The sequence below is a fragment of the Salmo salar genome, chromosome 13 (genome assembly GCF_965601325.2).
Source record: "Salmo salar chromosome 13, fSalSal1, whole genome shotgun sequence".
NCBI classification, from domain to species: domain Eukaryota; kingdom Metazoa; phylum Chordata; class Actinopteri; order Salmoniformes; family Salmonidae; genus Salmo; species Salmo salar.
The window spans coordinates 34,975,001-35,002,931 of NC_138303.1; the positions used below are offsets into that span (position 1 = coordinate 34,975,001).

At 45.6% G+C, this 27,931-nt stretch overlaps 1 protein-coding gene across 4 annotated transcripts in view; it reads left to right on the forward strand.

Annotated features, from left to right (window-relative positions):
- LOC106566910 (signal peptide, CUB and EGF-like domain-containing protein 3) overlaps positions 1–27,931 on the forward strand; it is a 103,492-nt gene that overhangs the window by 47,382 nt on the left and 28,179 nt on the right. For 2 of the 4 annotated variants that reach the window (XM_014135494.3, XM_014135495.3), the window contains exons 5-9: positions 12,870–13,016; positions 13,823–13,939; positions 18,202–18,249; positions 21,818–21,934; positions 23,890–24,012. In XM_014135494.3, coding sequence (XP_013990969.1) covers positions 12,870–13,016; positions 13,823–13,939; positions 18,202–18,249; positions 21,818–21,934; positions 23,890–24,012 — 552 coding nt within the window. The remainder of the gene's footprint in view (positions 1–12,869; positions 13,017–13,822; positions 13,940–18,201; positions 18,250–21,817; positions 21,935–23,889; positions 24,013–27,931) is intronic. The other 2 variants (XM_014135496.3, XM_014135497.3) reach the window with 1 other exon arrangement.

Here is a 27,931-nt window from a genome sequence, read left to right on the forward strand (position 1 = left end):
ATATGTGCGTGAGACTGAGTCTGGCAGATGGGAATGCCTCCTTCAGGAATTCCGTGCTGCTCAGTCAACTCAGACATCTATAATTTTAGTTTCAGTATTGTTTTTAAATATCCGGAATGACAGTACCTATGGTGTACACTGATGGGCTATATTCCGTTTCAGACTGTACTTGTTTAACTGGCAAACTGCTGATTTTTCAACATACATTACACCAAAAGGTAACATAACATTGTAGAGAAAATAGGTATTTATTGTAGCGTGCAGGTTGTTCTATACCTGATGATTCTAATCTTCTAACACAGATGTTCTGTGGGAACCCATTAGAGCCTTTCATCAGAGAGACGGAGATACTGTTAATTACCTCCCATTCCCAATCACACAATCAAACTGATCAAAATGACAGATGCTTCATGACACGAGGCCTTGGCAATGCAAGTACCCACTACACTCACATCAGTCTCAGGATATCAGGTATACAGAGATCTTGGAGAGGGCCTTGAGAATTGTGTGGTATATACTAATCATACCAATCAATGTGCTATAGTCTTGAAGTGGGTTGATGGCTGACAAGTGTCTAGCACATCATTTTCCTCAGCTCTTTCAAACGTGGTTACCATAGCTACTTATACATTACGTTGATGAATCAGAGAATATAACTAAGTGTCCTTTGTTTACACTGGACGTTTACCACTCAATTCACATTCAGTCATTTTTAGTCAGCTACCTGACCATTGGGACGACCAATGAGTTCCTTATAATCTCTTCCCTTTACTGTAGAACATGACTATCCTTTCCATTCCTGGAAATGTTTACTTCGTCATTGAAAACCACTTCCTGTGTTTGGAGCTTTCAGTAGCATCCCAGGGGGGTTGTTTGCCCTTGTGCAATGAGACTTGCTGGCAGGGTCTCTCATCTCGTCTAACACTCACACACACACACAGAGACGCATGTGCAGACACACATACAGACGCATGTACACACTCACACACGAATATAGGCACATGCACACACACACACACGCACACACACACACATGCTAGAGTTTTTAATTTACTTTAGCTTAAGGCAGTTTTTGAGACACATTCTATTATAGCATTTGTGTACATCAGGACATTTGATTTCATGTCCAGGCCATAACTGCAGCAGGAATTTTGCTATAAATGTGATAACATCCATTACACATGGTGGCGTCATAGTTTTGCTGCTTCACTGCGGCTACATTATTTTAGTATGAGAGAAGCTGAGATAGGTGCCAGTGATCCCTGACATTAAAAATTCTTCATCACCAGGGTACATGTAGCCCACTTGCTGAACAGAGTAGTAGCTAATTGTCCCTAATTTATCTAACTCCTTTATCTGCGTTGCCATGGAGAGTATCAGGTGCTTGTTTTATACACGGCACACAGGACTATGACTGTTATTTCTATTTCTGTTTTTTTTCTCTATGCGTTGAGAGATTATTTGTATTCTTAAGTGTTTCCCATTATATGATATGGTGAGCCATGGCTGGCTATAGCCAGTCGTGTGAAAAGAGAAGCCTCTCTTTTTCTCCTGCCTGGAACCCCTATTGTGAAGGGCTTGAAGTGTCCCTTCCCATTCCTGGAGCTGGATCTCAGCATGCCTGCCTGTCTGGCTGTATGCTGGCCGCAGAGCTGTTTTTACAAGTGCAGGAGTGGCTGCTCCATTGCTCTGCAGTCCGACCGTATAACTAGGCTCTTTTCCTATTCTGGGGAAGTGGAGCGAGTGGAACGTCCCGCACTCCCATGGCTACCTATTAAGTCTCACCATTAGTCCAGCATCAAAGACTGTTTCTCTAGAAGACCTACAGGACACTGTCGCTCTCCTCCATTCTGTCTTTTTCTCTCTCTCTCTCTTTCAGTTTCTTTCTCTCGCTTTCTCTTTCTCTGTAATTTTCTCCCTCTCACCCTCTTTTTCATTCCTTCTCTCTCCCTCCCTCTCTCTGTCTCTTTTGCCCTCCCCCCCACTTTCTCTCATCTCCATTTCTAATTTGCCTTCAGTTGCTGTTCCCTATTTGTCTAGACTGGGCTTTCATTGGCCACATGGCTCCCCACGCTTCAACAAATATAACAAATATAACAAATATATACATCAGTGGCTTTGGCTCTAGCAAGTATTGGCTTCCCTACTGTTGAATCCTCCATACTTCTTTTGTGGCGGGCATTCTTTTTCATAGTCGGGTTTGTTGAAGGCCATTTTTAAGCTAGCTGGGCCAGCATGCCACAGTGGACTGCCTTAGAGTCAGAGGGGGTTTTCCACAAACACTTTGCCGTCATTGCTTTACCCAGAGGGCCAGCCTGAATCATGTCTCCTTCTCCTGTCAGACAGACGGCTGCTTTCAACTGGTCTACCTTTGATTTCAGAAAGAATGTGGCATTGAAATGACATTTTTATTTTTATTAAAGAGAGAGGGTGGCCTCCTTTATTTGTGCAGGTATTCTGGTAAGCCTCTGGTGTGTTGTGTTGCTCTATTTTGTTCTGTGTGCCCTTCTCTGTCGGGGGGGGGATTGGTGGTCCGCTGGGAGAGGGAGAGCAGAGGTGACCTTGAAGGGATGAGGGATGAGGAGTGAGGTAGAGAGGGGCATGTCCCACAGTAGCAGGGTTTCCGTTAGCCGGCTTTTGGCCGTTTTTATTTTCTTAAGCCATTAAATACAACTTTTGCCTGCCCCCCAAAAATTATTCGCAAAAACAATGCTTTTTATTCCTTGATGGAAATACCAGTTGATGGAAATACATTTGACTGTCATGCTTATTGGTCTATAGGTTCATTTGATTCATTTAGTGGCATTAAATGTGCCTGTGTCCAACACAACTATCACACGTGCACAGCATGCTATTTTGAGCGGGATTTCTCCTGCAGCTCCTCAGCTGGATGTTGCTGGAGTAAAACGTGCTTTTATAAACCTATTCATTGCGCAACAATTCAAAATGACGGGGATTAACGGTACATTTACTACTGGTGACATATGTAATGGGGAATTGATTAAATAAATACAAAACCAAAGGGCAAACATTTCACACAATGAAACAATGAATGCACAAGAATTGGCTGGAGACAGCTGAGCCATTCTGGAGAGAGACTCGACCTATATCTTTTCCATACACCCCCCCCCCCCCCCCCCCTTCTTCTTCTTGTCTCAACATTTTAAATTACACTCAAGACACATTATTTACACACACATTTCAGGTGCTTTTCACTGACAGCCGCTGTTCAATAATCTGCTAGCCTACTGCCACTCGCGCTGCCCAAATTGCGAGCTTACCAAATAGGCATAGACCTACAAACGTGTGATTTTAAGCAATCCATGGCTATTTTGGTTAATAAGCTAATGATCCTCAATTCCTCTTTTGGCTAAGTCATGCTTTCTGGATAAGTATTTTGAATGACTTCATTTATTTTTATATAGACAGGTGTAATTATATAATTTTGGCAAATGTATTTCCATCCACCTCCCTATTGAACCCACCTCTATGCCATTTCTCTCCCGTTCTATTGAACCCACCACTATGCCATTTCTCTCCTGTTCTATTGAACCCACCTCTATGCCATTTCTCTCCTGTTCTATTGAACCCACCTCTATGCCATTTCTATCCTGTTCTATTGAACCCACCTCTATGCCATTTCTCTCCTGTTCTATTGAACCCACCTCTATGCCATTTCTCTCCTGTTCTATTGAACCCACCTCTATGCCATTTCTCTCCTGTTCTATTGAACCCACCTCTATGCCATTTCTCTCCTGTTCTATTGAACCCACCTCTATGCCATTTCTCTCCTGTTCTATTGAACCCACCTCTATGCCATTTCTCTCCTGTTCTATTGAACCCACCTCTATGCAATTTCTCTCCTGTTCTATTGAACCCACCTCTATGCCATTTCTCTCCTGTTCTATTGAACCCACCTCTATGCCATTTCTCTCCTGTTCTATTGAACCCAACTCTATGCCATTTCTCTCCTGTTCTATTGAACCCACCTCTATGCCATTTCTCTCCTGTTCTATTGAACCCACCTCTATGCAATTTCTCTCCTGTTCTATTGAACCCACCTCTATGCCATTTCTCTCCTGTTCTATTGAACCCACCTCTATGCCATTTCTCTCCTGTTCTATTGAACCCAACTCTATGCCATTTCTCTCCTGTTCTATTGAACCCACCTCTATGCCATTTCTCTCCTGTTCTATTGAACCCACCTCTATGCCATTTCTCTCCTGTTCTATTGAACCCACCTCTATGCCATTTCTCTCCTGTTCTATTGAACCCAACTCTATGCCATTTCTCTCCTGTTCTATTGAACCCACCTCTATGCCATTTCGCTCCTGTTCTATTGAACCCACCTCTATGCCATTTCTCTCCTGTTCTATTGAACCCACCTCTATGCCATTTCTCTCCTGTTCTATTGAACCCACCTCTATGCAATTCCTCTCCTGTTCTATTGAACCCACCTCTATGCCATTTCTCTCCTGTTCTATTGAACCCACCTCTATGCCATTTCTCTCCTGTTCTATTGAACCCAACTCTATGCCATTTCTCTCCTGTTCTATTGAACCCACCTCTATGCCATTTCTCTCCTGTTCTATTGAACCCACCTCTATGCCATTTCTCTCCTGTTCTATTGAACCCACCTCTATGCCATTTCTCTCCTGTTCTATTGAACCCACCTCTATGCCATTTCTATCCTGTTCTATTGAACCCACCTCTATGCCATTTCTCTCCTGTTCTATTGAACCCACCACTATGCCATTTCTCTACTGTTCTATTGAACCCACCTCTATGCCATTTCTATCCTGTTCTATTGAACCCACCTCTATGCCATTTCTCTCCTGTTCTATTGAACCCACCACTATGCCATTTCTCTCCTGTTCTATTGAACCCACCTCTATGCCATTTCTCTCCTGTTCTATTGAACCCACCACTATGCAATTTCTCTCCTGTTCTATTGAACCCACCTCTATGCCATTTCTCTCCTGTTCTATTGAACCCACCTCTATGCCATTTCTCTCCTGTTCTATTGAACCCAGCTCTATGCCATTTCTATCCTGTTATATTGAACCCACCACTATGCCATTTCTCTCCTGTTCTATTGAACCCACCTCTATGCCATTTCTCTACTGTTCTATTGAACCCACCACTATGCCATTTCTCTACTGTTCTATTGAACCCACCTCTATGCCATTTCTCTCCTGTTCTATTGAACCCACCTCTATGCCATTTCTCTCCTGTTCTATTGAACCCACCTCTATGCAATTCCTCTCCTGTTCTATTGAACCCACCTCTATGCCATTTCTCTACTGTTCTATTGAACCCACCTCTATGCCATTTCTCTCCTGTTCTATTGAACCCAACTCTATGCCATTTCTCTCCTGTTCTATTGAACCCACCTCTATGCCATTTCTCTCCTGTTCTATTGAACCCACCTCTATGCCATTTCTCTCCTGTTCTATTGAACCCACCTCTATGCCATTTCTCTCCTGTTCTATTGAACCCACCTCTATGCCATTTCTATCCTGTTCTATTGAACCCACCTCTATGCCATTTCTCTCCTGTTCTATTGAACCCACCACTATGCCATTTCTCTACTGTTCTATTGAACCCACCTCTATGCCATTTCTATCCTGTTCTATTGAACCCACCTCTATGCCATTTCTCTCCTGTTCTATTGAACCCACCACTATGCCATTTCTCTCCTGTTCTATTGAACCCACCTCTATGCCATTTCTCTCCTGTTCTATTGAACCCACCACTATGCCATTTCTCTCCTGTTCTATTGAACCCACCTCTATGCCATTTCTCTCCTGTTCTATTGAACCCACCTCTATGCCATTTCTCTCCTGTTCTATTGAACCCAGCTCTATGCCATTTCTATCCTGTTATATTGAACCCACCACTATGCCATTTCTCTCCTGTTCTATTGAACCCACCTCTATGCCATTTCTCTACTGTTCTATTGAACCCACCACTATGCCATTTCTCTACTGTTCTATTGAACCCACCACTATGCCATTTCTCTCCTGTTCTATTGAACCCACCTCTATGCCATTTCTCTCCTGTTCTATTGAACCCACCACTATGCCATTTCTCTCCTGTTCTATTGAACCCACCTCTATGCCATTTCTCTCCTGTTCTATTGAACCCACCTCTATGCCATTTCTATCCTGTTATATTGAACCCACCACTATGCCATTTCTCTCCTGTTCTATTGAACCCACCTCTATGCCATTTCTCTACTGTTCTATTGAACCCACCTCTATGCCATTTCTCTCCTGTTCTATTGAACCCACCTCTATGCCATTTCTCTACTGTTCTATTGAACCCACCTCTATGCCATTTCTCTCCTGTTCTATTGAACCCACCACTATGCCATTTCTCTCCTGTTCTATTGAACCCACCTCTATGCCATTTCTCTATTGTTCTATTGGACACACCACTATGCCATTTCTCTCCTGTTCTATTGAACCCACCACTATGCCATTTCTCTACTGTTCTATCATATCAACTTTCTTTCATTGTCCAGAAACCAAAGGCACCATCCTAGTCGTATTAGCAACCCAACTTAGTTGTTGCATCTTTAGATCCCCCCGCTTTCTAACAGAGATGTTCATATCTGTAACATATTGAACCGCTATCAGGTGCACTGTTTAGAATTGTGTTTTCCCGCGAATTGCAAATGTTTGAAATTTACGTTTTATTGTCTGCTTCATTATATGAGTTTCATGTTCTGTCCAGCTGCATTACCATCATCTAAATGTGATTTCTGTCATTCTGAGCACTGTGGGTGGACGCCATAATTGGTTATGCACCCAATACATATGGGTCTGGTACATTTCTCAAATGGCCGGTAAATTAAAATCTTCCAGGTCACAGCGCCACATTTTCCTAACGGAAACCCTGCACAGCAAGTGCTCTAGAATAGACACACATACAGATGGATGCAGTCACAAACACACACATGGACACACACACACACACACACACACACACACACACACACACACACACACACACACACCACACACACACACACACACACACACACACACACACACACACACACACACACACACACACACACACACACACAACACACATCAACAACAGCAACAAGAAAGAATCCATACACCCACGGGTAGAGAAGCAGAGGCACGTGAGAAAAGCCTTCAAAATCATGTCTTATGTAGTCTCTTAAACCAAAAGTATTTAAACCACTTAGCAATACAATAGTTAGGATCATTAGAAAACTATGCAAGTATTGTTTTGGAAACATACTATAGAAATAATGTCATTAGGTTTGTTGGTAGTTTAGGTGCCTTTCATCCTAACCACAGACATGCAGATGTATCCTATGGGAAAATATAATTCCACAATCAACTGCCACTTTCCCTGTCTGGGACTGTTTATGCCCTGTCTCTCTTCCCAATAAGTGAATAAGCTGCTGCTGTAACTGGGCCTTTGGGAGCTGAAGGGAACCAACGGTTGGCAGAAGGGTCTAAACAGTAGCGCTTGGCTCAGTGAGCTGGATCTGCTGTCTCTTTGAGGGCATCCGCTTGCCGTCGGGACGGCGCTAGGTCGCGACGTGGAACCCCTGGATGCCCTGTTGCTCCCCGGGCCCATCTGCACCCTGGCCCGGTCCCGCCTCTCTCTTCGGCTCCTCTCCGCCTTTTCCATGCGCTGACATTTTTATCCTCCTGTTAAAAAGTTTTAACGGCCCATTATCTAAGAGGAAGGAATGCTGCTTTAATTGCCTGGTCGCTCCAAACGCACATTCTGTTTAGTTCCAGATGAACATAAATGACTGCATTAGAGGAGAGTAACTGTGGTTGGATATGAACATTGAGACAAACAGAACTGTTCTCTGGGCAGCATGTGTAGGCCTATTTCTCCATTCATTATTTCCTGTCCTCTCTTTAGATTGGAGTTTTTCTTTGGAGGGAAGTGTCCCTGTACAGTAATTGTCAGAGATGCACAGAACAGGAATGTATTATTGAAAGCTCTTGAGAAATGTTTTGCATCCTTTACTTTGTTCCACTGCGCTTTAAAAGTATTACCCTTGAGCCTGAACACTATTGTGTCTGGAGTAGGATCTGGAGCAGGGAGGAAGAAAGTGGTTCTAGATTTGTTAGCTTTGGGCTGCTGCGGTGGCACTGCAGTACAGTAGTCCCTGAGTTACAAGCCTCTCCTGAGTGTCTGGTGTACAGGTCACGACATGGTTGGTTGGCTATTGCTGCTGTGGCTAAGTCGCTTCTGGGGAAAAGGTCTCTCTCTCTCTCTCTCTTTCTGTTCTTTGTGCTAATTGCCGGGTGTTCTTTTTTCCACCACTGCAGTCAGTGGTTTTCGATGATCGCTCTCTGTGTTCAATAGTGTGAGAACCAATGTCTAGTCTGTCCCCTGGTAACCATTTGGAAGGTTCCCCTCTGGCTTCATGACTTCAACCCATATTGCTTATCCAGCAATCCGTCTATAAAGTGCCCTGTGATATTTGTGTTGGTTTCTACACATAGAGTTATGTCTTATGGGTCTTGTTTCAGTGGACTGCTGGTGTTCGCAGGCCACAGTTCCTTATTTTCCTCCATCACTTCTCCCAGTTACTTTGCGTTGGGCCATTTTTCTTTCTGCATCCCTATTATTTATTTATATTTCATTTCTCGACGAGACCCCGCATAAATTACAATAGCTGTAGTAGTAATGATAAACCAGTTGAAGGGAACTGCAGAGGGTGGTTCCATAGCATGGCCAGGGAGAAAAGGACCATTGTGTCAGCACTTTGGCTTTTATAGGTCCTCAGAGAGAACAGGGCCAGGTTCTGGCCCTGGCCCGACCCGCTATTGATGGATGGGTCTGCGGTATTAAGGGAGAGGGGTGTCAGATAGGTCTCATATAGGTGGGGAGAGTGTGGGGGGATTTTGGGGATGCACGTTGTGACCCTGGTAAGTGATCTTGAGTCTCTTTGGGGCTGCCAAGTGGGAAACTCTATCCCTCTCTGTGTTCACAGACGTCTGTCTGTGTGTTGGGTTCACCTCCCGTCTGTCTGTGTGTTGGGTTCATCTCCCGTCTGTCTGTGTGTTGGGTTCATCTCCCGTCTGTCTGTGTGTTGGGTTCACCTCCCGTCTGTCTGTGTGTTGGGTTCATCTCCCGTCTGTCTGTGTGTTGGGTTCACCTCCCGTCTGTCTGTGTGTTGGGTTCACCTCCCGTCTGTCTGTGTGTTGGGTCCATCTCCCGTCTGTCTGTGTGTTGGGTTCACCTCCCGTCTGTCTGTGTGTTGGGTTCACCACCCGTCTGTCTGTGTGTTGGGTTCATCTCCCGTCTGTCTGTGTGTTGGGTTCATCTCCCGTCTGTCTGTGTGTTGGGTTCATCTCCCGTCTGTCTGTGTGTTGGGTTCATCTCCCGTCTATCTGTGTGTTGGGTTCACCTCCCGTCTGTCTGTCTGTGTGTTGGGTTCACCTCCCGTCTGTCTGTGTGTTGGGTTCACCTCCCGTCTGTCTGTGTGTTGGGTTCACCTCCCGTCTGTCTGTGTGTTGGGTTCACCTCCCGCCTGCCTGTGTGTTGGGTTCACCTCCCGTCTGTCTGTCTGTGTGTTGGGTTCACCTCCCGTCTGTCTGTGTGTTGGGTTCACCTCCCGTCTGCCTGTGTGTTGGGTTCACCTCCCGTCTGTCTGTGTGTTGGGTTCACCTCCCGTCTGTCTGTGTGTTGGGTTCACCTCCCGTCTGTCTGTGTGTTGGGTTCACCTCCTGCCTGCCTGTGTGTTGGGTTCAACTCCCGTCTGTCTGTGTGTTGGGTTCATCTCCCGTCTGTCTGTGTGTTGGGTTCACCTCCCGTCTGTCTGTGTGTTGGGTTCATCTCCCGTCTGTCTGTGTGTTGGGTTCACCTCCCGTCTGTCTGTGTGTTGGGTTCATCTCCCGTCTGTCTGTGTGTTGGGTTCATCTCCCGTCTGTCTGTGTGTTGGGTTCACCTCCCGTCTGTCTGTGTGTTGGGTTCACCTCCCGTCTGTCTGTGTGTTGGGTTCATCTCCCGTCTGTCTGTGTGTTGGGTTCATCTCCCGTCTGTCTGTGTGTCTGTCTGTGTGTTGGGTTTGGCATGGAGCAGTGTGAAAGGACTGTTGAATTCCAACTTCTGCTTGAGTTTCCCCAGCACTGATCTCCTGAGGTTTGCTGCACCTTAACTTAAAGAGGGGGTGTTGTTATATGGTCAGTGGACTCCAGTCATCGTCCCTGTACTTAATGTGTCTCAACCGCTGTGGTGGTGGAATGGGTTTTTTGTTCCGACTTGACCCTCTGTCCTCGGTCTGTTTTTGCAGTCAGTGTCTGATTGCTCAGCCTCTCCCATCTTTCTGACTGGGCCATCACCCATTTTTACGGATCAGGAAAGCAAAAGCTGGGAAGCCTGACAGAAAGGCTGAAGCCTGACATCGTAAGACCTCTTAACAGACTTTTAGGTGATGGACAGCACTAATGCGACCCATCAACACCCCGTTGATTCTTGCATCCTCAGCTAGACAAAAAGTAGAGAGGGACCTGGAAACATATCTGTCTCTCTGACATCAGCCCTAACTAAGTGAAACGAAATAAAAGGGCCAGTTCAGTTTGTTGGCACGACACGTGGAAAACAAGAGGGTGTAATTATGGAAGGCTATGAAGGCAGGCGTTAAAGTACATAAATAAGGCATTAAGGATAAAACTAGGCTCAGCTCTTGTCTCTTTGCCATGGTTCATCAGCACATTTACACTGACAGTATTTTCTCATCATCACATCATACAGTATGTCCACAGGGCACGCACATGAAAACTGTAGAATGATTGTCCATGTACGGTACATTGCAGTCCTCTATAGCATGTAATATATAATAATACCATAATACCAATTAGCAGACATCTTTATCCAAAGCTTCTTACAGTAGTGTGTGCATACATTTTTGTATGGGTGGCCTGGCCCTTGGGTGTTCTGAGATGTACTTACGGTCATGTACACATGTATAGTGCACTACTTCTAACCAGAGCCCTACGGGTCCTTGTCAAAAGTAGTGCACTAAATATGGAATAGGGCGCCATTTGGTGTCCTCTAACCACATAGAGGTAGAGGAGGGACATTGGTGGGGGATGAGAGATGTGTTTGGTTTTTAATGAGATAGTGGGTTTGGGGCTTGTCACTACAGCTGTAATAGTGACATTGTCTCATCGCATGGAGTCAAATCTCTGCCTGTGATCTATAAAGATGTCATACATAATACATAGTAGCATAACTCCCCCCTATCTGAGATATCTACTGTAGCCCTCATCCTCCACATACAACACCCGTTCTGCCAGTCACATTCTGTTAAAGATCCCTTAAAGCACACACATCCCTGGGTCGCTCCTCTTTTCAGTTCACTGCAGCTAGCGACTGGAACGAGCTGTAACAAACACTCAAACTGGACAGTTTTATCTCAATCTCTTCATTCAAAGACTCAATCATGGACACTCTTACTGACAGTTGTGGCTGCTTTGCGTGATGTATTGCTGTCTCTACCTTCTTGCCCTTTGTGCTGTTGTCTGAGCCCAATAAAGTTTGTACCATGTTTTGTGCTGCTACCATGTTTTGTGGCTACCATGTTGTTGTCATGTTGTGCTGCTACCATGCTGTGTTGTCATGTGTTGCTGTCATGCTATGTTGTCGTCTTAGGTCTCTCTTTATGTAGTGTTGTGTTGTCTCTCTTGTCGTGACGTGTGTTTTGTCCTATATATATATTTAAAAATATATATATATATATTATCCCAGCCCCCGCCCCACAGGAGGCCTTTTGCCTTTTGGTAGGCCGTCATAGTAAATAAGAATTTGTTCTTAACTGAATTGCCTAGTTAAAATAAAGGTTAAATAAATACAAATACCACTGCCTCCTGTTATAATTTATAACACAAGTGAGGCCTGGGATGGAATCCTCTTGAGTCGTGGAAGGTGTTGTAGAAGTGACCTTCATACACACATGAGATCAAAATGCTGTATCTGCATGGCTCTTTGAGTGTAGCTTTGAATGGCTAAAACACTCAGCTTTTGTAAGATGGCTGTATATAATGGAGTCCAACAAAAGCATCCCTTTGTTGGGTTTGGACAAATAATCGGTCCATGCATCCACAGAAAACGGACCCATTTTAACTGAACCAAAGCATTGTGGTTTGAGTGTAGTAAACCTCTGAAATGTGCTATGTGTTTTTTAGGCCTCTCCTCGCACGCCTCTGAGTTTGAAGAATGTGCCTGAAAGTTTAAATGTCTCCTTAGTGTCCTCTTTTTGGTTAGGGATTACCTCAATTAAGCTTACAGGACTGCAGGATCAACTCCAGGTGGGAGTTAAATCCTTTCTCTAAGCGGGCTAGTTTTTATAGCCTGGCACAATGCAGTGTGTTCTAACAGGAGATCATCAACACTGGACATTTGGAACAGGGACAACTGTGGATGTCAGTCACCAGGAGCAGACAGGGTTAGGGAGGGGGTGTGTGTGTGTGTGTGTGGGTGTGGGTGTGGGTGTGGGTGTGTGTGTGTGTGTGTGTGTGTGTGTGTGTGTGTGTGTGTGTGTGTGTGTGTGTGTGTGTGTGTGTGTGTGTGTGTGTGTGTGTGTGGGTGGGTGGGTGGGTGGGTGTGTGTGGGAGGAGGCTGGTGGTAGGGGCCATAGGAGGATGGGCTCATTGTAATGGCTGGAATGGAGGAAATGGAACAGTATCAAACACATGGAAACCATATGTTTGACTCCGTTCCATTCCAGCCATTACAATGAGCCCGTCCTCCTATAGCTCCTCCCACCAGCCTCCTCTGATGTGGGCATGGCATCTGGACAAGGAGTAATAAGTAGTACAATCTATTAGGTCACCTCTAACTCACTCTTCTCCCTGCAGTGCGATCAGAGGGCACCAAGGAGGGCCCCACCTGCATGGATAAGAACCATGGCTGTGCTCACATCTGCCGGGAGACACCAAAGGGAGGCATCGCCTGCGAGTGCAGGCCTGGCTTCCAGCTCACCAGGAACATGAGGGACTGCAAGTGTAAGTGGGCCCCCTGCTCCCCTCTACACACGAAGCAGAGTCATTATAGTATGACTCCATATAAATCACTTATTATTACGGAAGGTGGAGCAGAACATTCAGCTCATTCTACCTTCCAATAGATGCATCCAACAGATTTTTAAAACAGCGTCAGAAACCGGTTGTTTCCAAGTGATTCTGCCAGTTTATCACAGCAAATGATTTATACCGTCTGATAATTGACACAAATAGAGTAACTAAGGGAGCGGTCAGCAGGTTTCTGTGAGACAGAGCCATTGTGATGGACAGCACACACTTCCTGTTGCCTTGCAACAAGGCTCATCAGGTCAGGGCTGGAGCCGGGGCTTATGGGGGATTTGCCTGTGTTTGGGTAAGGATTGGAGAAGTGTTATTCCAACAAAAAAGTGACAGCCCAGAAAAAGGGCAAAAGGCGCGGGGGTAGTAGAGTGCAGACAGGATGGAGGAGGAAGCCTTGGCTCTCACCCTTTGGCAGTCTGACATCGCAGGTGTATTGAGTATGCTAATGTCGACACAATCAACACACCACAAAAACACACACACACTAAAAGAGCGGTACTCTCATTCAAATGTGAGTCCCGTGAGAATAAAACTCTGAACTCTGCAGTTCTGCTCCATTCCACTAAGTAGGTGATGGTTTAGGGGGGTGAGTTCCTTCACACCAAGGTGTAAATGGGAGGACTGCCTAAACGTCTCCATCACACTGAGGTTGAGAGGGTGATGATGTCACAGCACACAGATGACTGTGCAGCATGTTCCTTCTGCTCTAACTGTGTGCTCCTTGACAGTGACCTGTAACTACGGCAACGGGGGTTGCCAGCACATCTGTGAGGAGACGGACCACGGCCCCAGATGTGCGTGTCACATGAAGTTTGCCCTGCACACTGATGGAAAGACATGTGTAGGTGAGTCAGCACACATTGGACGGGTTGTGGGGGATAACTACCTGAAGGATGTGCTCTGAGATAGAATATGACATGTACTGTATCAATCATATCCACAACCTTACTCACATATTACCAGGTAGTTCCAGAGGCATCTACATCGCCAAGAGTCGACTTCTGCTGCTTTGGCTGTTACACACAAAGACAAAAGCTGTGCCTCTCTCTGCTGCAGCCTACAGATGTGACCTTCTCTCTCTCTCTCTCTCGCTCTCTCTCTCTCTCTGTCTCTCTCTCTCTCTCCGGCTGCATTTGCTTTGCTCTTTTCTCTCTCCCTGCTTCGCTGGACACTGTGCTTCCTCTGCTTCCGCTTCACCACCCCATGTAGCCAGACGCAGCTCCTCTACTCTCTTAGGCCTTTGGTCAACTCCTCAATGATGTTACACTGAAAGTATACCTAATCAAACCCAATCTAAACCTTCATTGACATTTGTAAATGTTGTTTGCTATGGTTGACAGGAAGTAATTAAATCGAGGCTGTGTAGAATGACCCATGGAAAGAGACACATTGAACCAGACAGATTGGTGTTTTCTGTCAGGTGGATATATAGTATATTTTTGGTTCAGCTTTTGCCGTTTTGTAAATGAATCGAGGCTGTGTATAGGCTGGTTGGCTGGTTTCAGTGGCTGGTTGACTGGTTTGGGCAGCTGGTTGGCTGGTGTTGGTGGCTGGTCAGCTGTTTTGGTTGACTGGTTGGCTGGTTTCAGTGGCTGATTGTCTGGCTGGCTCAGTGTGTCTAGTCCCCCCCCCCCTCCACCACAGTGCTGATGAGATCCAGGCCCATGTCAAGGCCTGGTCAACCACCCTATCATTACCACCGTACTCCAGCGAGGCTGCCAGGACGCCACAAAGTCTGCCGTGGCCAAATTCGATGTCTGAGCCACCATTACCAAGACCGAAGAGATCTGCGTCTGACGTGACAGATTAGGGAGCGCTCAGGCAGTTAGGGTCTTGGGTTTCCCTCCACAGGCTCTGTTGGTACGGTGGATTGTGGAGGGGGGAGACAAGGGGGGCGGGGAGTTGTGGTAGCAGCCCACTCTGTGGTTTGGTGCTGATGCACTCCATCTCTCCAAGAGGCACTATTAGTTAATAAAACCACAATAAAATAAACAAACCGCCAAACGAGCCCCTCACAGCGGGCTGACTGACAGGATGATTGGGACTGCTTCAGCCAGGCACTAACATTACTAAAGACAGCCAGACAGGACAGACTGGGAGATGGAGACTCCCAGTGAAAATTAATTTCCTCAAGAGATTTTTTATATAGCAGTAATGGAGGATGATTCAAAATTGAAAAACAACCAAAGCAACCTTTATGTAAATTAGAGTATTCTGTTCATATAGCCCCAATATACTAAAGTAAAGTAGTTGAATTGAGCAGTGACTACCACTTCAATGCTCTCAGTCCCATGAATAACACTGGAACAGGACTAAACCATCGTTGATCATAGTAGTCCTACACTGTCTATTGAATAACACTGGAACAGGACTAAACCACCGTTGATCATAGTAGTCCTACACTGTCTATTGAATAACACTGGAACAGGACTAAACCACCGTTGATCATAGTAGTCCTACACTGTCTATTGAATAACACAGGAACAGGACTAAACCACCGTTGATCATAGTAGTCCTACACTGTCTATTGAATAACACTGGAACAGGACTAAACCACCGTTGATCATAGTAGTCCTACACTGTCTATTGAATAACACTGGAACAGGACTAAACCACCGTTGATCATAGTAGTCCTACACTGTCTATTGATTTCGTTGTTGTTCTTTAGTTTTTTTACTCATTGTGGTGATGCACTGTGCCACATCTTCATTAATTCTGTTGTCTCAGTCTCTCCACCCAAACTCAGCCATCATTCAATGGGCAGTGCATAGCCCTCTTCTATTTGAAACATTTTGCCTTTCATCTTTCCTATCAGTCACTTTTAGTGCATTGTTGGGGGTTTAGAGTTTATGGTGCAAGTCTCAACATGTTTACTTGTACATGCTGTAAACGTACGTATCAGTAAAGCTCCTCTATATGGAGAAAAACACACACATCAAATTAGTATGGTCCGGCCCTGTCACACACACACACACACACACACACACACACACACACACACACACACACACACACACACACACACACACACACACACACACACACACAGTCAGTAAGTGATGTATGATCTGATTTACCGTATGGAAAACTCATCAGATTACCAAATCAAACTTTCCATTTATGTTGGATTAACACACTGTAACCTTCCCTCTACGTCTGGTCTCCAGTATGTTTGCAAATACAGTACGTTTCTGTAAAGCAAGAAGCGTAAGAAAACAGAAAGGAGCAGCTATCATGTGGAAGTATTCAAGCTGTTAGTAGAGCAGATCACAAACCTCTCCCAATAACAGGCAGATGCAGACATGCTCAGGAACTGCATCATTTTAGGAGCTAGTCACACTATGCCATCCACACACACACACACACACACACACACGCACACAGTGGTGGAAATACTTGTCATGCTTGAGTAAATGTAAAGATACCTTAATGGAAAATGACTCAAGTAAAAGTGAAAGTCACCCAGTAAAATACTACTTGGGTAAAAGTCTAAAAGTGTTTGGTTTTAAATATACTTTTGTTTCAAAAGTAAATGTAATTACTAAAATATACTTAAGTATCAAAAGTAAAAGTATAAATCCTTTCAAATTCCTTATATTAAGCAAACCAGACGGCACAATTTTCTTTTTTTTAATTTACTGATAGCCAGGGGCACACTACAACACGCATACATACGAAGTATTTCTTTTTAGTGAGTCCGCCAGATCAGAGGCAGTAGGGATGACCAGGGATGTTCTCTTGATAAGTGTGTGAATTGGACCATTTTCCTGTCCTGCTAAGAATTCAAAAATGAACGAGTACTTTTGGGTGTCAGGGAAAATGTATGGAGTAAAAAGTACATTATTTTCTTTAGCGGAGTAAAAGTAAAAGTTGTCAAAAAATAGAAATAGTGAAGTACAGATACCCCTAAAAACTACTTAAGTAGTACTTTAAAGTATTTTTACTTAATTACTTTACACCTTTGCATACACACACATATACACACACATACACACACACACACATATGCACACACACGCACGCATGCACACACACATGTATATGGACATACACTCACGATCGCATGCATGCACAAAAGTGCACACACATACATACTAACGGGTGATCCATACTGCATATTCATTCTTCTAGTAGTTGTGTGTTGGAGTACTTTTGACAGCGCTCTATCTTTCTGTCTAGAAGAATCACCACAATGAGTAAAACAATCTGAGATACCCCAAATATTTTCGGCCTATGCTGGCATGGAATCACCCAGTCATATTGGCATATCTATGGCATCAGAGGATGTAAACAGTGCATTCTATGTGTGCGGTCTCCTCGCTGAGGTAAAGAATCCTCAACGGTTCTCATGCGTTTCTATGAAAACAGACGTGGACCTGTGTAATCCCTAACTCACCTGAATGACACTAGAGGAATACATGTTCTAAGCATGTCGAAGAGAGTAGTGTCACACAACATAACACAACAGTAGCACCATGCTGTGAGATGCCACAACTTCTTATTTTTAACCCTGAATGCCTGGCAGCAAAGCATGATGGTGAATCCATCTCTGACCTGTCTTCTCTTACTAACCACTAACTATATGACTCTTGCTATAATGGCTTGCAGAGTTTGCACTAACTTGGCTTTACCTCAAGTCTGCCTCCTCTTGAACATGTGGCTCTTGTATGTGCATGATTGCATGGTGTGGGTATCTGCCTTTGTCTGCCTTTGTCATTAGAGGTGACCTAGTTCTAGCGAGTTATCTGTCATAGTCATTTTCTGTTTTGATTTAGAATGTACACAACATTGTCTGGCCAGCCATCCTTGCATTATCAATAGTACAATTATTATCAATAGTTTTGCCCTTGTGACAAATCAATGGTTTTCTGCAACTCCTCTGGTCATTGATTCTGAGTGTTTCATCTAGGAGAGATGGATGACTTATGTGTTTCATGAATATGCTTAGTGAACCTGCCCAGAAATGGGGGCAATTCCATTGAACTAAAGTACAGTATTATATACATAGAGGATTATTCTCATGATGACGTCTCAGATGTTCGGCCCATGTTTCTAAATGGAGCACTAAAGCAGTATTTTTGCAATGTATGTGTATATGTGTGTGCAGGGGAGAGGAGTGTCCAGAACCAGGCAGCCCCACAGCTGTTCCCCAATGGTAAATATCTCTGTTCCTCTGGCTCCTCTCTGGGGGGCTCCACTGACCCCCTGACTCCTCCTGACTGCGCCCCTCTGTCCTTCCATGTGGGTGTGGGGTGTAGGCCGACCGACCCGGGGGAAACTAACTAACCTAACACACATTGCACCCCTCCCAAAGGGGCATCATCCCTCTCTGACCCCTGACCTTTGACACCTCCCCACCTTCCTCTTCCTTCTGTGAATGCCCTTTCAATAACAATGGTTGCTGCCCATGTCAAACCACGCCTTTTCAAAACACAGCTGCTGTTAGGAAAATAAGCCTTCAACTTACCAGCACAAAACAATATGATGAAAATGAAAGACAGATAAGAGATATATGGGATCTATTGAATGCTACAATATAGAGGCTTTAGAATAGACTTCCTGGAGCTGTAACATAGAGCAGCCCTTCCCTACCTAGAGTTAATCCCTGGCCAATCTGTTCTGTCTGACCCTTTCATAAACGTTCTATGCCTCCTTTGATAGCTGTATGTGGATGTGCTGGTGAAAGCTAGGCTAAGTGAATAGCCTGACTCAAAGTCCTCAACCTCTCTCTTCCAATTACCGTGATGGCTCTTTAGAAACAGGCCAAGCCAAGGGCCCTGATGTTTATTTGTGTTTTGATACAACTGCTAGGAAGAGAATTAAGCCCTGTGCTGTGCCGAGCACCTATCCGTGGCCGGATTTGGAATGCTTTCACAGAGTGTTAGTGCTTGAGAGGGAGCCAGAGGCACGGCCATGACTTGACACTCAGCCACACAATAGACTGAACATAGAATACCTCTCTGTTCTAAAGTTTCACCTATCCTTCCACTTGGAGAAATGTACATTACAGGTTTGATGTTTTTCAAGATTACTCTTAACATTTAAGATTGGGTGTAGAGTGTACAACAGTCACCCTCTCTATCAAGCTCAATATTATGATCAATATAATTGGAGATTTTTTTTTTGCTGTATAAATTATGCTGTTATGATCTGACAGAAGTGACAAGAAAAATAAGCAGAGAGAGATAGGGAGAGGAGGAGGGAGAGAGGGAGAGAGAGTGGGAGAGGAGGAGGGCGAGGAGGAGGGAGAGAGAGAGAGAGGGGGAAAAAGATCATTGTGAGTGAGTTACCATGGTGGCTCATGCTTTCTGCTGAGGTTTCAGTCAGCTCAAACTGAGCTCAAAGAGCATTGCTTAATGAGCCCAGAAATCCATACAGCCCAGCCTGACAAAAGCTTGCTCTTGGGGTTGCTTTCAAAGCTACAGCAGTAAAGGAAATTTGCAAACCATTTTCAGGGGTTGTTATCGTCCTATTGTTTTTTTTATTATTCAAAAAGCATTCCCTACATCATTTTTCTTCCGTCTGAAATAACCTTTTTGTGCACTATTTTCAGAATAACCCAATTCTAACTGCATGTCTGCTGCTAGGTGAACTCAGAGGCTTTTATTTGGAGGAGTATGTGTGTGTGTGTGTGTGTGTGTGTGTGTTTCTTTGTCGTTGTTCAAATAAACCATATATAACTCAATGCTGATTTATCATTTTTAAGGCTTATAAAATATTTGGTTCAACTATCCAATTGGTGGTAACAGCCACTTTGGACTTGTTGCCTATGTCCTCCCAAAATCAAATGCATTTTATTGGCAGCCAGCAAGAGGTATGTCGCCCCTTGGCAAACAACCAAAGCTTATCACCACGTAGGTGTAATTTGGCAGTCAAATGACAAAGCTTTGTTATTGCTTCAGGGAGATAGGTGCACTGTACATTACATCAACATATGGAACTGATACAAATCAACACCGTACATATCAGAGCCTTCATATTGTGAATATTTACAAAAGTCTGCCCATATAACCCAATACACTGACTGTGGACGTGGCTGGTCTGCATCCTGCATCCAGAGAACACAACCCACACACATACCAGAGCGTGTCTCCCTCTTCCTTTTTGGCAAGCCATAATCGTCATAAATATTTCTCTACCCTCATGATCATTACTGTTTGGTGTGATACTGCCTCTCTTGGCGTTTTGGGGGCATGTCGTGACAGTGCCGCATCACCCTGTCTGCCAACTCTCAGTGCCTCGCAGACAGTGTGCGACTTGGACAAACACACTGGCTGTGCCACTCTCCCCCGCACAGCAGCACCGTGGTTCGCTAGGAATGCTCTCTCTCTCTTTCTACCCCAGCGCAGCACCCATGGACTTCCACAGGATGGCCGAGTCATGGTCTTTAAGTTACAGCCGGAGCCAGCCCCAGGCCCATATCAGCACCAAACTGCCTGAGATCTCTGTCACAGTGTCGCCGTGATGCCACTGTCTTCCAGATGTGAAACAAGCAATAAACGCTTAAACACTTTCTCCCACCTAAATAGCATTCCTTGATCTATGACTTGCAGTAGAGTTGATGTGTATAAAAAGGGTTTGGTCTGCCCCATCATGGCTGCTCCCTGCAGCACCGTTTCATGTTAGCTTAGGTATTCCCCACAGAGATCCAGTTATTCTCTGTGGAGAATGGGGCAGCTGTGCTTCCTCTGTGGTGCCACGTGTGAGAAGCCCTCTCCATACCAGTTTCAACCCTCTCAGCAGTCTGCGGTGAAGCCCACGGCCAGGCCAGCTGTTCTGGTGCACTTTATGAGATAAGCTCTTGGGTATTTAATAGACCTAGTTTGTGAAATAACTGCCGACTGGTATCCCTCAGCTTATTAGAGGAAAAGTGATGCTATGTGCTTCTCTAAGAGTGACCAGATGCCCTTGTAGCAAGGTATCGTGATTTCCCCGAGTAGATCAGGTTTTGTTTTTAATGGTGTTATTTCTCCAGAGTGTTTGAAGCTTTTGGCGATGGCTGCCAAAAGCCTGTTACAGCTCGCAGACGGACACCAAGCTCTTTAAAGTGCTAACAAATTTATTCTCTTATGCTTTTTGTTAAAAGTCAGTCTTCTCTGTGAAATGTGTCAGTGTCTAGAGAGGAGCTGGACTACCCTCCCTTCCCTGACTAAATGGCCTCCATTCTTCAAATCAATCAGGCTAACGCACGGACTGGCCTGGTGAAATTGCTTTTTTATCCCCAAAATGCCTGAAAGCTCTTGTCAAAGCCAGGGTAAAAAAAATGATTTTGACCTCAACTGTCTGGAGGAAGAGCTGCCGGCCTCATGAGAGGAGTTGGTTGATGTTCTGTGAGGAAGTTGGGGGAGGAATGGGGGTGGGTGGAGTTTAACTCACCTTGTCCCAAAAGCAGCCAAACATCCACGTGTGCACACACTCATTTGTTTATGTCTTGACACTATGCTCTTTGTACTCTGATCCTCTATCATTCATAGTATCATGTGTTGCATTATCTAACTGTGCTCTCTTGTTCACTTCCCTTGTTCCACACAGGAGCAAACTACTGAAGCAATTTCCTGTCTCTTCTCTCTCTTTGTATTATCCTCTTTGGAACTGCATTGTATAATAGACATCTTTTTAAAAGGATAATGAAAAGCATCCGGTTTTGGTACCAGTTCTACCACCTATAGATCCCGGTGTGTGTGTCTAACTGTGATGTACTGCATGTGTGTTTCTCTCTGCAGAGACGTGTGCAGTGAACAACGGTGGCTGTGACAGCACGTGTCATGACGCGGTGACCGGAGTCCGCTGCAGCTGTCCTGTTGGCTTTACTCTCCAGCCAGACCGCAAGACCTGCAAAGGTAACCTAACACACATACACAAAGCCAGTCTCCCTCTCTCACCTCTCATCCTCTCAAACAGCAACTATCCACCTGTCAATTACATTATCTCCACCCCTTTCACAATGTCAATTATACAGTCTCCCAACCTCTCACATATACAATGAGTTATCACTAGACTTAACCCAGACTTTGTCCTTCATGTTCTAAAGCATAGTATTCTGTCAGTCACCCAAGCTCCACCCTGTTACAGTACCAGTTAAGCCTGTCAATCATTATTTTTCTTCCTAAACTATCCACTCATTCTTTGTAGCGTTTCCTTTTGGTCATTCTTGCTGGTTCCTAAGGTTTTACTGCCACACACACACACACACACACACACACACACACACACACACACACACACACACACACACACACACACACACACACACACACACACACACACACACACACACACACACACACACACACACACACACACACACACACACACACACACACACACAGTGGCCTTGGAGAGCAGGGACCTGACACTCTAATCAGAGATGCATTGTGGGCTCGTTGAGGCGTGTAGGACTGCTGATGTCTGGTTCCCCAGTGGCGCCTTGCCACCCTGCTCTGCCTCATCCCCTCTGTCTCATCGGAAGCCTCTGCCTCTGTCACAGCTCTTACATTGGGATGGAGTGGAGAGTTGAGGTCTAATGATGCCAACACTTCAATACTGTATATATTCGAATGACCCTGCTGTTCTGGGTATTGCTTTGGCAGCAAATCCATTTGTCAAGCTACCCATATGTTGTTGCTGTCAAATACAAATAGCTTGATATCCTCACAACTTATCAAAAGCTGTTCTTAATTTATACAAACAAGAGCATGGGAGTAAGAACGGTTTAGATTAGGAGTACATTTCAAGGAGATAATAACAGAGAGAGAGAGAGAAGAGCTCTGTGGAGAAACTCAAGACTGTTGATGCTGCCAAAAAGCCTAGAATAGGAGTCTGCTTCCCCTTCAGTACTCATAACGTTACGCTAACAACTCTGATAAAAGTACATTGGGTTTATTAGTTTGGTTTGAGAGGAAAGAAAAGGAAAACAACCTCAGACAGCACTGGCAAGAGAAAACAGAGGCCCGCTGCGGGCAAGGGACCTCTCAGGGGGTAGAGACGAAGAGAGAGACAGGAGAGAATTATAATTTTATTCAATTTCTGATGCATTTATTTTAACCAGATGATGTACTAAACTGTCCCTCAAGAGACGGATGCTTCATTTACAATGATGATTCAGAGTTAGTCTGATCGAACCTGCCAGGCCAAGTCCCGATCAAAGCCCGGGTGAGCTATATAATGTATTGATTTGTTATTGACGATGAAAGAATGGTCGAGCTGTGGTGGGGCTGTGCTGCTGAGACATAGTTTTCCCCTTGCTGTTTCTGTAAGAGCTGTGATCTATTCTAAACACATACAGACCCAGATCATACCCGTCCCAGATCTAAGGAGAAATCCCTGATGCACTTTCCCTGTGCATCTCTCTCTTCTCTCTCTGGGATGGATCTCCAGTCAGCCGTGTGGATTATCATACTCTACTTAACACCCCGACTGCTCCCAGACTGCTAGGCCCCAGAGTCATCCATCACACATACATATAGCAGCCCTCAAACGCACACCACATCCTTGCCCTCTATCTCTCTCTTCCTCTCTCTTTCTTTCTTTCTTTCTTTCTTTCTTTCTTTCTTTCTTTCTTTCTTTCTTTCTTTCTTTCTTTCTTTCTTTCTTTCTTTCTTTCTTCTTTCTTTCTTTCTTTCTTTCTTTCTTTCTTTCTTTCTTTCTCTCTCTCTCTCTCTCTCTCTCTCTCTCTCTCTCTCTCTCTCTTGCTCTCTCCCCCCACCCTCTCTACTGCACCTTCTCTTGTTCTTTCTCTCTCTTCCTGTCTGTGTGTTGGAGTGAGTTCTCTGCTGTATGTGTTTTCTGTCCTCAGACATTGACGAGTGCCGCCTGAACAATGGGGGATGTGACCACGTGTGTCGGAACACAGTGGGCAGCTTCGAGTGCAGCTGCAAGAAGGGCTACAAGCTGCTGACCAATGAGAGGACTTGCCAAGGTAGGAACCCATCCCTCCAACCAATCATCGGCTACGGCCTGTTCTGTGTGCCCTTCACCTAATGACATAGATTTAGGTGGTTATGAGTTATGCAGGTTGTTTATTCACCCTGTTACTGAGGTGAATGGGAAGGTAATAGAATTGTCGTGATAGTAATAAGTCGTCTTACTCCTCCCTAATTGTTTTGGCTTCAGCTTGCTGAGAGGAGCTGCCAAACCAGGCCTCTCTCTAGCTTGTTTGTTTCTAAGATTCGGTGGTAGCCGTAGTTCAGCGGGAGCCAGGGGAGCCACCCACAGAACAAATAAACAGTTTGCCATGCAGGCCTACTACTACAGGTGTGGAATAAGTGCTCTAAAAAAAAACTCTGGGTCTTGACTTGGGCAAACCATCTCCCTCCCAAACATCTGGCACTGCTGGGAAGAGAAGCCAAGGCAAGAACTATGGAACTATGGAAATTAGTGTATTGATGTGGTCAATCAGAATCAAGGCTGGTACGTATCAGTGACATGCCTTGGGCTCAACATTGAAACACATCATCCTAAACATGCACATCTATGCCAAGTATGGGCATTTAAAGTGTATGCTGTCCAAAGGTACATCAATCTGACTATTTGGGAGGCAGCTCTTTCTCTCCTCATTTGGAATCTATCTAGATAATGAGTCATTTGGCAGATGCTTTTAGCCAAAGAATCTCACATTTAACACAAACAATATGACCCAAGGGAGAATTGAAAACACATCTTTAATGTTCCTATAGCACTTCCCAACAACCAACTCAGTCACATGGTCTTGGGAATATTCCAAGCTGAGAGGAGGAGGGTGATGTTGTGTTGTATGTGAGTGGAGCTACTTGGGAACAGTGTTGAGATTGTTAGGAACAGTTTGTTTTGTCTGCAGAGTAGGGGTGTTGATAAAACTGGCCTACAGTTGAGTGAGGCGTTGTCAAGCCAGCATCCTCAGCGGCACCCCTGTGCTACACCACACCACACCACACCACACCACACTACACTACACTACACTACACCGCACCACACCACACCACACTACACCACACTACACCACACTACACCACACCACACTAGACCACACAACACTACACCACACTACACTACACTGCACCACACCACACCACACCACACTACACTACACCACACCACACCACACTACACTACACCACACTACACTGCACCACACCACACCACACTACACTACACTGCACCACACCACACCACACTACACTACACCACACCACACTACACTGCACCACACCACACTACACTACACCACACCACACTACACTGCACCACACCACACTACACTATACCACACCGCACCACACCACACCACACCACACTACACTGCACCACACCACACCACACTACACTACACCGCACCACACCACACCACACCACACTGCACCGCACCACACTACACTACACTACACCACACCACACTACACCACACCACACCACACCACACTACACTACACCACACTACACTGCACCACACCACACTACACTACACTGCACCGCACCACACCACACTACACCACACTACACCACACCACACTACACTACACCACACTACACTACACTGCACCACACCACACTACACTACACCGCACCACACCACACCACACTACACTACACCACACCACACTAGACTGCACCACACCACACCACACCACACTACACTACACTACACCACACCACACCACACTACACCACACCACACTACACCAAACACACTACACTACACTACACCCACACCACACCACACCACACTACACCAAACTATACCCACACTACACCACACCACACTACACCACACTACACGACACCACACTACACTACACTACACCACACCACACTACACCCACACCCACACCACACCACACCACACTACACAACACCACACTACACCACACCACACCACACTACACTACACTACACCCACACCACACCACACCACACTACACTACACTACACCACACTACACTACACTACACCCACACCACACCACACCACACTACACTACACAACACTACACTACACTACACCAAACTACACCACACCACACTACACCCACACCACACTACACTACACCAAACTACACCCACACCACACCACACCACACTACACCACACCACACTACACCACACTACATCACACTACACCACACAACACTACACTACACTACACCACACTACACCCACACCACACTACACAACACTACACTACACCACACTACACTACACCCACACCACACCACACTACACTACACTGCACCACACCACACCACACTACACTGCACCACACCACACCACACTACACTACACTGCACCGCACCACACCACACCACACCACACTACACTGCACCGCACCACACTACACTACACTACACCACACCACACTACACCACACCACACCACACTACACTACACCGCACCACACCACACTACACTACACTGCACCGCACCACACCACACCACACTACACCACACCACACTACACTACACCACACTACACTACACTGCACCACACCACACTACACTACACCGCACCACACCACACCACACTACACTACACCACACCACACTAGACTGCACCACATCACACTACACTACACTACACCGCACCACACCACACCACACTACACCACACCACACTACACCAAACACACTACACTACACTACACCCACACCACACCACACCACACTACACCAAACTATACCCACACTACACCACACCACACTACACCACACTACACCACACTACACCACACTACACGACACCACACTACACTACACTACACCACACCACACCACACTACACAACACCACACTACACTACACCACACCACACTACACTACACCCACACCACACCACACTACACCACACTACACTACACTACACCCACACCACACCACACCACACCACACTACACTACACAACACTACACTACACTACACCAAACTACACCACACCACACTACACCCACACCACACTACACTACACCAAACTACACCCACACCACACCACACCACACTACACCACACCACACCACACCACACCGCACCACACCACACTACACCACACTACACTGCACTACACTGCACCACACCACACTACACTACACTACACTACACCCACACCACACCACACCACACTACACTACACTACACTACACTACACCAAACTACACCACACCACACTACACCCACACCACACTACACTACACCAAACTACACCCACACCACAACACACTACACCACACCCCACTACACCACACTACATCACACTACACCACACAACACTACACTACACTACACCACACTACACCCACACCACACTACACAACACCACACTACACTACACCACACTACACTACACTACACCCACACCACACCACACTACACTACACTGCACCACACCACACCACACCACACTACACCGCACCACACCACACTACACTACACCACACTACACTACACTACACTGCACCACACCACACCACACCACACTACACCACACCACACTACACTACACTACACCACACTACGCTACACTGCACCACACCACACCACACCACACTACACCACACTACACCAAACACACTACACTACACTACACTACACCACACTACACCCACACCACACCACACCACACCACACCACACTACACTACACCAAACTATACCCACACTACACCACACTACACCACACTACACTACACCACACCACACCACACTACACCCACACCCACACCACATCACACCACACTACACTACACCACACCACACTACACTGCACCATACCACACTACACTACACGACACCACACTACACTACACCACACCACACCACACTACACTGCACCACACCACACCACACCACACCACACTACACTACACCACACTAC